At 45.1% G+C, this 13,354-nt stretch overlaps 1 protein-coding gene across 1 annotated transcript; it reads right to left on the bottom strand.

Moving 5' to 3' along the window:
• Positions 1-8,267: 8,267 nt before the first annotated feature.
• On the bottom strand, positions 8,268-13,082 carry LOC147462687 (multiple C2 domain and transmembrane region protein 5-like). The gene is made up of 3 exons (XM_086484920.1): positions 10,338-13,082; positions 9,811-10,251; positions 8,268-9,323 (listed from the first exon to the last, which is right to left on the bottom strand). Exons 1-3 carry the CDS (start codon positions 12,741-12,743, stop codon positions 8,334-8,336), a joined length of 3,837 nt encoding a protein of 1,278 aa, XP_086341046.1. The 5' UTR covers positions 12,744-13,082; the 3' UTR covers positions 8,268-8,333.
• Positions 13,083-13,354: the final 272 nt, after the last annotated feature.

The raw sequence follows: 13,354 nt of genomic DNA, 5'->3' as shown, positions 1-13,354 counted from the left end.
ATTACACACTCATCTAACTTCAACACAAACACAAGCTTGCCTTCAAGAACTGCCAACAATATAAAGCCTTAGAATGCATACTATGCCACATCATAGAGCATGTAGGCAACCCTAAACTAACCTGCATCACTCGAATTGTAGAAAACAGCCATGGATTGCTGCAATCGTATCAAATCCACAAAGATATTGTTGAAATTGGTGTAAACAAAGCCTTCGGTCTGCAGCACACTGTTAGAAACAGCACCGCTTCCCTTCCCGCGGCCCTTTCTTCCTTGCGATTTGCTATGGAGCGGCTGAAGAGGCATCGTGTCCCCTAATCGGCGAACAACATCTTCATTTGACACCCTCTTGGCAATCACCACTCTGTGAGGAAGTGGGAATAGGTTTTCCGTGACTCCTGAACTTCTTAATGCATCTTTTAACACTTGATGTATTGCTTGATAGCCCTTCGTACTAATCCCAACAGGAACACAAATATCATGAACATCTAGGTCAGTGACAATATTAGAAAAACTTTGAAGAACTCTCATAGTGATTGTGTCTTTCAAGTGTTTTGCCTCTGGAGCATCAAGCATCCCAATAAAGTCCTCTTTGTTGAAACAAGAACGAAGTAAAGATGCCCGAGCTGATGCATTCTCGCCGCCGCACGTTTCTTGGATGAAGTTCCTACTACCCAAAACAACAATGATGAGCAGTACTAGACTTAAACAACATGTGGGGCAAACATCTTACGTCATAGCTGTCACCCTTCGTTTTCTTGCCCCACCATGTAGTGCAAGAGTCTGAATTTTGGACAACTCCCGTTTCCTCACCCTACCTCCCATGGCAATACTCTTCATGTGTGAGAGAGTATCAACAAGATTTTTAATTTCATTTTCCTTGGTTGCGATAGTGCTCTTTGCCTCCTCGAGCGCACTAGTAGTTGTTTGCATCTGATCTTGAAGATTGTGGAAACTCCCATTCAGCAACTGTCAATGACGCAAGTAGATCTCGGACGGAGAAATCTCATTTCTATTGAGTCTCTTGCAGTAGCCCAACAAACCTTGCTCTCCATTTCCAACATATTGCAATAGTGATGGAAGGTTTGTAAAAGGTGGATGGACATTGAGAGAAGGATCCTTTGGGTACAAGCATCCCTCTGTCCAGAGATCCACATTCTTCTCCTTGAGCTCCACGTTCATTGGCTGAAGGTAATGTACCCAAGCATGTCTTCTTTGTCGGAACATACTCTTGAGGTAGGCGCACGAAAAGCCCTGGAGACCTACCGCGTGAAGAGCTTGATGGGACATTGGTCACGTCGTCAAGAGGCATTGTAGGATGGAGAGATGGAGCTTGAAGGATGGAGAGATGGAAAGGAGATGGGTGTCTAGGTGCAGCAACAGGTGCAAGGGGGATGGGTGTAGGAGAGGAGCTTAGATTACGAGGGAGGGTGGTCAATTTTGGGGGGAATTTCTTTAAAGTTTTGGAGGGAGTCAAAAAATGCTGAATTATGAGTAATTTACCTTAAAAACTTTTTTTTATATGTATAGATGTTGGGGGGGCACTTTTTAGGGGGAAATAGAGTTTATTTGAAAGTTTTTGAAAAAAGTCACCCTTTTTACCTCTTTGATCCACGCATTTGATTAGGTGGCATGGGAGAGTTAGGAGACCACTTACAAGTTGGCCAAAAAGCTAGAGAGAGAAGATAGCATTCTCCCCCCTCCCCCCCTACTTTTCAAATGGTTTACCCCCCCTTCCCTACTTTTCAAATGGTTACCCCCCCCCCCCCCCCCCCCCCTTCCCGGCCCCTACCTTTTTAGGGGTCAAAGGTGGAGGAGACCCTACCAAAACAGCCCCATTCAAAGCCTTTGTCCCCCTTAATCTTGGTAGGCTTGCTTGAAATTAGGGATTCTTACAAGGCCCATGGAGAGTCCATATTTTTCCTAATGCATCATGAGCTTCTGTTCGGGAGGCATCGCATACCTAGCTAGGTATGCGGTGCCTCCCGAACAGAAGCTCGTGAGGTTATGCATTGTATGAAAAACACTGAAAAAGGCTTCCTTTTCCTACTTGAGAAAATTTCTTAGTCTTCTTGTGAATTGCCAGACCCCGCCCTCGGCACTGCCCGTAATTGTTGCCTTCCATGCTCTTTGTTAAGCCCAAGAGGCAGCTCGGTCTTTCATGCCAGCTTCAGGTATAGTTAACACCCAGTCTTTGCGGTCGTATAAGTGATTCCAACCCGCCCCTTATGCTCTACCTATAGCGCGGTTGTGATAGCTCACTCTCGTGCTCTGCTACATAAAGTTGGAATGCCTGCTTGCAACTGCGTACGCCGCAGCCTTATCATCACCAAACCATTGCAACTCTGAGGAAGGTCTGAGTCGCCCAGACTATGACAAATGTATGTGTGCATGCACAAAAATTAGGGTGGGAGAAGGACGGGTAGGTTGGGCATGGACTTATATATGTGGGAGATGAAAGGTGGTGGTGTTAAAGGTGGCAACAACAGGGAAGGCTATTTCACTTCCTCAATTGAAGGCAGCTCCACTCCCACCGTTCAGGGTGACCCTCCCACAATTTAAGGATGGGCCGTTGCAAATCGCCCGCAACTCAAGGGAGTGGGAAGCCACGGCGGCAACCAACATGGAGAGAAATGGAGTATTGGGTTGTGGTTGCATGGATTTGCAGCCACGTGGAGTTTGAAAGCTGTCCGTTTAATATAGAGTAGCTTGCGCGACCCGCCTACCGGCGGGTCTCGCTCGCTCTTACTATGACACAAATTAAATTAATGACACACATGTCAGAACTCTGAGCAGCTCTCTCTTTGGATGGGTGTTGTCACACACACACACACACACACATAGTCCTGTATCCAGTTCTCGTGGGTGGTCCTCTCTCTCTCTCTCTCTCTCTCTCTCTCTCTCTCTCTCTATATATATATATATATATATATATATATATATATATATATCAGGTGTGGCTGGATGCTGCCGGAGCATATCTATCTAGCTCTCTGGTTTCTCTCTCATCATTAGAGTCTCTCTCTCTCTCTCTCTCTCTCTCTCTCTCTCTCTCTCTCTCTCTCTCTCTCTCTCTCTCTCCGAGTGTTAAATCACTCGTGCACCTATGTACTCTCTTTAGTTCACATTGCAGAGCAAGTGGACGTGTCACGTCGAGTTCAGTGGCGAAAAGAACAAAAAATACCTAGTAGTATATTTATAATTGACTTCTCACATTTACACCTGCATTGGCACTAAACAGGTTTTAGAACAATTATCATGTTTTCGATAAGCTGAATGAGTTCACCTTGATGGTTTTCATAGCAATGCAATCCATGTCACCGTGACTAATTTTCCCTAACTCTCTCATGTTTTTACTCAAGCTAGACTTGTAAAGACCTTGGATACATTCACTTCTTTGTCCTCCCATGATTTCTAACTATCACGCTTTTGCTTTGCAATTGCTTTTAAAGTTTTCTTTTTAAATACATGATCTCATACAGATGATAAGAGTACAGGTTTCTAGAATTTTTGAATAGATATAATAGCTGGTTGCAAAAAAGGTTTCATAGTCTTCTGTTAATGCAGTTATGTATTTACACAACCATGTATGTAGGTCTGTTGGTTATAGAATTACGTGTTTTGCGAGGCCTCTCTGTGTGTGTATCATTAACTTATATAATAATAGACCTAAGGTATGTGATGACTTCAGAGAAAAAGTTTATGACATGTAGCACTATATGAGAACAATAGGTATCAAGAATACATCTTCTTACTTTGCAAAAATGTCTAAAATATCATGTAGAACCTTTACCAAACTCTTTGCACTAATATAGATGTTCATGCAGTATAGATGTTTATATCATGTAAACACACTTACATAAACATACATGCACATTCAAAACTAAATAGGGCCTGCTCACCAACGGATGCAGAAAGAGGACCTTCATGTGTAGGAGACGTCTTCAATATCTTTCCTGCACCACGGTTGAACGGAGCATGCATGCTGGAACATAATGAAAGGGGGTGTGTCGCCAAAGCTATCAGTAAGGTGCATGGGCATGTTGGGCCAGTAGTTGCCAATGCTTCCCTTTCTACACTTTTTTACTGGCACATACATGAAATAGGTGCATGCGCGCATGCACACACACACACACACAGAGTTGGATAAAGGTTCTTTCCACCATCCCCTACTTGGCTTTTACTACAATGTCTGTTGTCTCAAGTGTTTCCCTTCTCGACTTAGCGCATGCATGATCATGCCACATATATTGCCTTTGCAAGCAACACACATTGAGAATGCTGCTAAATATTTGTTGTTAGAGGGCATCAACTTTGAATAATCAGTTTGCTATTAAGGGAAATTATGTTGCTATTGTATAGTATTTAAGTTTGCAACCTGGAGCAACTTGTAAGCATTCTTTGCACTAATGCACAACACTACATCATCAATATTATAACACTTATCATCTTCCCTTAGAGAATGGGGCTCAAAATTTGCTTCTATTATAGCTACTACGTGAAGCACCTTTTGGGTTTGGTATGACATGATTTATGGGGTTGCCTCATTTAGTTGCAGTAGCTATGTGTTGGAGTAATATAGTGCCTTTAGTGTATTTTTTAGGACAAAATTCAAAATTCTCGGTTGATTTGGAGGATCACCTTGACAAAAATCGGCTGAATTTGAGGATTTTAGTGTAAAAACTGATAAAAATCCTAAAATTTTAACCAAAAACCGGGTGATTTTCAATGGGTTCCTTTTTCCATTGGTTCACATAAAGTTTTTGGTGAGTATTGGTTCAATGTGTAGGGTTTTTGTTGCAGACAATACTTGTGATAATATCGTTGGGATGACTGTCGACGATGTCTCCCCTATGATGCACAACTTCTTGTTCTTGAGCACGTCGTTTAGCTTTACTTATGTGCATGTCGTATCATTGGTGGGGATCTCCTTTCATAGACGTGTAGCTAGCTGTATTATTAATGTGGAAGGTCGCAACTGAAGTCCAATACATTGTTGAGGGCAGCTTACGACGATGGCGCTTACCTGCACAAACGAAGGCGGGAGACCCACACATATGTAATTGTTGACCTTGTAGATTGCCAAGATTTGTTGGTTTTGCTAGCGAGTGCTCGTAGCTGTGATCTCCTAGTTCAGTAATCGGCATACGCCATAGGCGCCCATGCCGATGTGATTGGCGCAATTGTGCACCGCCAGTCAAAACAACACCATCTACCTAATACAGAGTAGTACACCTCAGCCACCTCACTTCCTACTGTGTACCTGAGGATTTGTTTCTCGTACGTCTTCGTAAATGCAACTTGTAGACTTAATGTTGGGCCTCCTGCTCATTCTACACAGTACTATAAGTGTTGTTCAACCGCATGACAAAACAGTTATTACAGCCTTTGCCTCCACTAATTATCCCACCATAGTTTCTCCATCTCAGATGACCTACCATACTCACCTCTTTCGTTGCCTTGGGACGATCATCTCCGTGATGGATGTTAGCTAAAGCCCACTTGCAAATGTGACCACCTCCTCGTGCCTTCTGTCCTTGATCGCCCCTTGCTGCTCTCCGCGATGTTTCAGGCCGGGCTGCGAAACTGACGGGTATGATGTGCTTTCTTGGAAGTTGGAAGAGTTTATCCAAGAAGCTAGGTGTCTCGCTCTCTCTCTCTCTCTCTCTCTCTCTCTCTCTCTCTCTCTCACACACACACACACATAAGGACATCAGAACTATAGATTGGGAAAATTACCAAAACACCCCTCTAGTTTGTGAAAATTCCGAAAATACCCTTGTATATATTTTGATTGGATTGATCAAGATTTTCTAATCATTATTCTTTTTTGACAATTGAGATTCGGTTTTGAGTGAGTAGCATGTAATTTGTCACAAATTACCCTACAAAAAAGGTAATTGTGTTCGAAAATAATGGAGCAATTCATTTCCAAAGCCTACATAACCAACTCAAATTCTTGTTATAGCATCTTGTATTGATAGACAATCAATCTTCTTATGAAAAGCTACAAATTTTTGTTATCTTTGGAGAAATTTAATCTCACAACCAGGAGTTTTTTGGAAATCTGGAAAATTTGAAAAGCATCTTGACAAAATAGTTGGGAATTTATAAAATTTGAGGGGTATTTTCCGAATTTCCCAGCGTAGACGGGTATTTTGGTAGTTTTCGTTATATTATTTTGGGCTCAATCGTCTCTCTCTCTCACACACACACACAGTTTCTCAGGCGCGAACACGCAGATGGGGATATTTTCTCTCTCTCTCTCTCTCTCTCTCTCTCTCTCTCTCTCTCTCTCTCAACGTCGGTGGGCAACGCCTATTGCAGGATCTCTCTCTCTCTCTCTCTCTCTCTCTCTCTCTCTCTCTCTCTCTCACAGCCTGCGCACATGCAGTGGTCTCCGATGGCTGGCCGGTTGAGACCCCAGCTGCACTACCAATCGGCACCTTGCGCACATGCTGCAGCACTACCGTCGATGGGCCGTTCAAGTCAAAAGTCAACCTCTCTTGGCACACTGTCCCTACGTCACGTCACAGCCAATGAGGCCTGCTCCCTCCACGTGAACGGCTAGCACCGGGGTTACCGTTTACGCAGAGCTGTTGAAGTTCCGATGCTGCCGGTACACTGTCGGTGACTCTCTCGGTGCTTAGCTACAGGGGCGTGGCGGGCCATTGGTGGGCTCTCAAGCCTTTTTCGCCGGGAGTAGCCACCGTGGTGATGCATGTGCGCAGGCTATCTCTCTCTCTCTCTGTTCAATGCTGAGCTGGACCAGGCCTGCAATCTCATCGTCAATCGCATTCATTCCAGAGCATGAGGATGTCCGTTCAGTCACCAGTGGCGCTCACTGTGTGTGCGTCATGTGTTTCGGGCTCGCTGTCTCGCCGGGCTGACTTGTGAGACTCAGAGCACAGTCACCGTCTCCCCTCACTCAGGCGAGTATGGCTGAGTTTGGACATCGGAACTCACCGGATTCAGCACAGTTTGACACATGGCACTGAAAACCAGTCTCCTTAATATGTAGAAGAAGAAGAAGAAGATAGATATAGATAGATAAGAATATAGATTTAGATAGGGTATCACGGAGTCTTGCAAAGGAAGGGAAGGTGCGGTGGGTTGATTTAGATAGGGTATCACGGTGTCTTGCACAGGAAGGGAAGGTGCGGTGGGTTCTTGCAATGCAGGTATGGGACCCAAAACGCAAAAAGACCCTTGTTTCACTCTGTTTTTAAGGTCATGGCGATGGAGACGGCCTTCTTTTCATGCGTAGGTGTTGCCCATTACATCTCCTCTGCAGTTAGTAGGATTTATATCCTGCCAGTTCTTTTGGCTATTGTTGGCTTCATAGCCAGGAGATACATTCCTGCTTGACACAGTTTCAAAGAACTCTGCTGCGTTGATAAATTGTTTGGCAGTAAAATCAGCGTTTCTTTCTGGCAGAGTGCTTCAAGCATTGCAGATGGTGGAATTTCGGAGGTGTAAATTTGTTTCTATGACATGTTCGGCTGTTTTTTGTGCAGAGATGCTGGTTCTAAGCTTAGCGCAGTGATGAACTTCGGTCTGATTTTGCAGCCACAGCAGAGTCCTCATACAGAGTTTATGAATTCAGCAGTCAGTGCCCTTAGGGCTATTGTCCGAGTGATAATGCTGAAGATGGCTAATCTCACCCTACAGGGTGCCTGTTCTAAAGTCACTGGAAACTTCTGACACAATAGATCTAAGTGTGGGTGTTGAGGATCCATAGTTACCACGAACCGGAAAGTCAGAATGGGGAACGGAAATAGGCATGAATTGCCATTCCTGCTACTAAATCTCACGCATGTGACAAGGAACAGAGACTTGAAAACGGCCATTCCCTTTTAACTATGTCATGGTAATACCTAGCTTTGTCGAGTCTATAATAATATTGCAAATCAAGAGATCTTTAAGTTTTCAATTACGTTGATCTACCTCACAAGTAGATTTCTTAACATTGTCGGATAGTCTTATAGTAACAAATCTTTTAAGCAGTTTGATTAGAGGTATCTTCTAGTGTCAGAAGGTTTGTTTAGATGTCCAGTGTCAAAGACTTCCATTGAAGCAAATAAGTAAATGTACACGTACATGATGGCTTGTTAGGGAACATTCTCGCTTAGAGTCGGGGTCGGGAACCTCTTTTTGTTTGCTATGAACAGCATCAGATGCGAATGCGCACACACACTCTCGCTCCTCCACTCAAGTCTCACAAATGCACATACACAAGGGACTACTTCAGGGGCAATATCTGCCATGGGTGTAACAAGAATTGAAATTGAAATCCACACCTTTAGGATGAGTATACTTTCAACCATCTTTATGTTAGAGTATGCGATCAGACTGGGCTGGCAACCTTTGAAAAAAGTTCAAAAGGGTGGAAGGAAGGGGGTCTCGGAACCGTGGGTGTCGCAAAAAATGGATGCCTACAAGGAAGGTTGCCAACTTGAAAGGGGCAATGTAGAGCCAGACTGCTGTGAAGAAGCAGAAGATGACAAAGATGGCGGTAGCACGCGGATCCCGCCATGTTAGGAGGCCATGCATACGCTCACCTTGCGTGGCAACGTCACCTAGAAACATTTGAATGCGACCAGCAATGCTGCGCAGGCGCTCATAGCGGAGCTTGACAATGTGGGCAGGTTTGGAAGTGGGTTGAGTATCAAACTCTTCGTCCAAGTCATCGTGATCGATGACATCGGGTTGAGAGAGGCGGGGATCGATGTGAGGGGGTGAGCGGGTGCGAGAGCGCAACTGCCAGATGCCGATGAGGAACATGTAAAAGAAGATGGTGGGAAGGATGAGCTCGGGGTAACAGAGGAGGATAATGAAGAGGACGTGAACGAGAAGGGTTGTGACAGGATTCCGCCATTGCTGAATGTCCTTCATCCACCTCATGATGGCATAGAAACCCCCCAACATGTTGGAGATTCGAAACCAGTTGGCTTTGCTGCGACGCATGCTCCAACGGGCTGACTCCGCATCCAACATGTACTGGACCACTTCTGGCTTAAGGGGGGGCTCACACCAAGACAGGCGGAGCGCCACCAATTTCATGGCTGTGGTTCGGAGAACCTCTTGCTGCTGCATGGAGAGAGGATGGAGGTAGTGCATGCGCGGCAGCAGCGGCTGTTTGTATGTGTGTATTAGGCTGAACATGGACACACATGAGAAACGAATCACTACCTCCATGTCCCCCACCTTCTTCAGCCCTGCCACTGGTTGCAGCACCAACAGAGGGTATGACATTGTGTACGCCCTCTCTGCTTCCAGAGTTGACAGTCTCACCCGTATCTTCCCTATTCGAGAATGCACAATCTGCACATCACCCACTATTCATCATCACACATATGCACATGCACTACACAAGCCCGTAACACCTGTACACAAATGCATCCTAAAAGAAAGTGTATATGATGCACAATACTCGGCATCTTTTGCATATACCGTCATGCGTAGACATATTAGATGTTGATGTATGGGGCAACCTGTATGGTTATTTGTCTCATGCATGCAATGAAAGCTCATATAAGCTTTTCATATAAACGATTTCCTGCATGTCACGGCCTTGTGTATACTGAAGGACAGACTTGAAACACAAAATAAACACTTGTTCTGTTGTGTACGATACGGAGAACGCTTCTGGAGACCTCAAAGGATTTTTTTCACCATTGGTTATATCTTGTTTTGTGGCTTCGTGCTGTTTTGTATCAGGCTGAGTCTGCCTCCTCTTTTTTTTTGGTAATATCAACAGGGTACAAGCCCAATTTTTTTCAACCAAAACATAAAGTAAATTTTTTCTTACAGTGTTCCTTTGCTGGTGTTGAGTGTGCTCGAGGTCACCATTGTCGAAAACACACAATGTAAGCACAGTGCAAGGATCATAAACCTCCCATGTGTATTGCTCGTTCCAACGAGGAGATAAGCTATCCAAGATTGTGCGAGTGCGAACCCATTTGGGTCCATACTTAGCTACACAGTATGCATCGGTCGTACCATGTCCATCTTTATTCTTCATTGGTTGTAGATTTTGAGCACCAAGGATACCTAGTTCCAACACACCAATTGGTGCGTTCCACAGTTGCTTGGCACTAGGCCTCATATCACTGCTCAAATGTGCTGCTTCATCCATCACATGATATCCACCTTCGAGACAGATTCGTAAGTGAATACGTCCTTGAAATTTGGAGGCTTCATCAGTGGAGCTACCCCACTCATGCTGCAAGATGAACCATCGTGTCGCCACCTACAGCATTATGTATTAGAACTTCAGGTGTGGGACACTACCTGCACTTTCACAAACCCATTAGGGAGGGAGGAAAGTTGCTTCACCTGTCTATCGTCAATTCTTTTCTCCACTTGCTCAAGAGGAATTTGAACTGTACCGATCACCTCATACTTATCTGGACCTTGGTGATCCTCCACAGAGATCAGCACCAAGTCTTCTAATGGTTCTGATGCCACAAGCATCAGATCCTCATTCCAAAAAGGGCTGACGCTTCGTCTCTTGGCAACTCTTGTCCTAGTCGTTTGGAACCCCAACTGAACCTGAACACTAACCTCCGGAAGCCGGCGTGGGGTGTCCGGTGTCTGCAGGTCTTGGGCCTCTATCACATTGAGACGAAGGTACCATAGCTTTGGTGAGAGATAGATCTTTGAGCGCATTGATGCATTGTAGCCCCCTGTATCTGATTGCCATGCATCAGGAAAAGCCTCATCACTTTGTGTGCCTATCCACACAGAGAGCATGATATCTCCAGAGACTGTGCCAATCTCACCATGTTTGGGCTCAAGGCGATACCATTGTGGTGCCAAAAAGCTTTCAGGCGGCATACGTTTCGGAATTTCAGAGAGGTCAAAGAAAACTGCACCAAGGAATGTGTCTTGTGAAGGAGGGGAATTTTGGTCCCAAAGGGAAACCTCCAGGGTGCCTGCATGGATATGGGATCCAAATGCAAAGACTTGATTCCACTCTGGGTACAAGGTATTAGGAATGACCTTGGTTTTTCCATGCTGGTTGCCCAATGTCACTTGTGTATACGGATGAGGAATTACCATGACATCTTTGGCGATGAGTGACCGTGCCTTTACCACTCTCACAAACAAGTAATGCATCTTTTCCACCAAATCAGAGCTGTGGGCTTGTTCATCATCTAGTGCTTGTGCTGAATTTTCTGGTGCATAGTCATCTTCTACGGTACTTCGCTGTACCGCCTCATTCAGTGGAATCTTCATACTTAGAAGACCCTCTACGGATGTTTGTACCTTCAGGTCCATATCAAAGTGCATCTCTTCCTCCTTGGTTGCCTTCTCAAAGACCTCTATACTTGGTTGTGCATCTGTTGTGTCCCCTGTGGCTGCTAGAATATCTGGTTGTGAAGGCAAGGTCGATGTTTCCAAATGAGACTCTGCTTGGGTTAGTGGGGTTTCTAGCTCATTCAGTGATGTATAAGTTGAAGTTGGCCATGTCTCAGGTTGAATATCAGCTGCAGGTTCCTGTGGCTCCATTGTGTTGGGCAGCGTTACGTTGGGTTGAGGTATTGGTGATGACAAAAATATTTCTGTTTCTGCAGGTTTCAGTTCCAATTTTGGTGACAAACTTACACGTGATGTCTCACATGAAGTAGAGTTCTCCTGTGTAGCTATGTTTTGCTCATCAAGTTTGGTGGTAACAGAATGGGGGCTTGGCGGCTGCCTGCTACTTTCGGCAGCAGTGGCAGGCAAATCTGAAGTCGGCACATTAAATCTAACAGTGGGTGGCCGCCTGATTGGAGGTGGTCCACTGGAGGCAGTTACATTCAGAGGCTGTTCACCAGGTTGAGCAGCAACAAGAGGCAGAGATGGCCGTGTTTGGCTAGCGTGAGCAGTCTTTGTAGGAGGTTTTGTAGCATGTTCACTTGCTATAGGTCTTTCATTTTCTGCCTTTGAACCCATCTTTCTCTTAAGCCCTGTGCTTTTGTGGGCAACTCTCTCTTCATGCCAGGCACCTCTTTCTCCATTTGTGGTAACTCTATGTGCACTTGATGAACCTCCTCCTTCATTCTGTGTGCTTTTCGTTGCCCTTGCAGCAACTTGCTGCGCATTCACACCCCTTTCTTGATGCAATGCCTCTCTGTCAGCATGGGAGGCAAGTCTCAGCCCACTTGATGCTCCTCTCTCCATAATAGCAGGTTCTCTCGTGGCATGTGACACATCCGTCCCTTCATTCGATGCTTTACTGCCATCATGCTCATCAGTGTAGTAAATCATCAAACCAAGCTCTCCCCTAACAAGGGAGAAGAGGCCCCTCTTGTCAAGCTTGTAATAGTTGAGCTGCTCCTGTCCCTTCTTGACAAAAGTGCTACCATGCAAGCAAACTCTGCCGAGAAATTTACCTTTCTTACCAGCAGGCCTTCTAGAGTTGTTGAAAACATTGATTTCAAGGATTTCATTATTCATATCGTCGAAGTCAGCAACCGGGAACTCGAGGGTCTCGTCCCAGGTGGGGTTGAGGTCCCTCATGATTGACCTTGTTGCCTTCCTTTGTCCATCAAAAACCACCTGCACAAAGGCACTTGAGGAGCCCTGCCCATCTTTGGCCATCAAATTTCTTGCATTCACCACTCTCACCACTAATTTGCTACCTGCCGCCATTGATTCTTCTCTCTCTCTTTTTTTAGAGATCTCACCACCGAGGACATAAATGTCATCTCTCTCTCTCTCTCTCTCTCTCTCTCTCTCTCTCTCTCTCACAAACATATATACTATATAGCCCTTGCCCAGATGACAGAATGTACATAGTTTTCTTTGTTAGTCATCGTAGCACACTCGGGCATATTTGCTCAATGTAGTATGTACAGTGGTCTGTCTTTGAAAGAATGAAAACAGAGCCGCTTAAGAAGACGGTAGACCCTCTCTCTCTCTCTCTCTCTCTCAAACACGCACACAATTTCTCTGTCTATCTCTCTCACACGCACACAATTTCTCTCTCTTTCTCTCTCTCTCTCACTCACACACACACACACACAATCAATAATCTCTCTCTCTCTCTCTCTCTCTCTCTCTCACACACACACACACACAATCTCTCTCTCTCCCTTCTCCCCCACTACTGATGTTTACCCTGTGTACACTCCACCCACAGCTTCAAAACTTTTGAACAGAATGTGAACGTTCAGGGGGTTGGGCAGTGGCCTCGCTTTTGCAGTCGAGAAGAAAAGGACAGCCCTCTCCTTTATGGGCTCAAAAAAAATTGATAGAGTGCAAGTGGTGCACTCTGGCTTTGCTTGATGGCAACATGAGCATATCCTGGTGCTCCTTACTTTTGACCTTTTGGCTCTTTCAAGGAATTACTTAGCTACCTATCACTT

Source organism: Adiantum capillus-veneris, chromosome 2 (genome assembly GCF_014529385.1).
Source record: "Adiantum capillus-veneris isolate H3 chromosome 2, ASM1452938v2, whole genome shotgun sequence".
Lineage (NCBI taxonomy): Eukaryota > Viridiplantae > Streptophyta > Polypodiopsida > Polypodiales > Pteridaceae > Adiantum > Adiantum capillus-veneris.
Note: the sequence above shows the minus strand (reverse complement) of the source record. Positions and strands in the feature narration are given on the sequence as shown.

Coding starts and splice junctions, on each gene's coding strand:
- LOC147462687 (XM_086484920.1), bottom strand. CDS start 12,743: ATGTTTGTGAGAGAGAGAGAGAGAGAGAGAGAGAGAGAGAGAGAGAGA. Junction 10,252..10,337: donor AAAGAATTGACGATAGACAG/GTGAAGCAACTT, acceptor ATAATGCTGTAG/GTGGCGACACGATGGTTCAT. Junction 9,324..9,810: donor AACACCAGCAAAGGAACACT/GTAAGAAAAAAT, acceptor GGTGATGTGCAG/ATTGTGCATTCTCGAATAGG.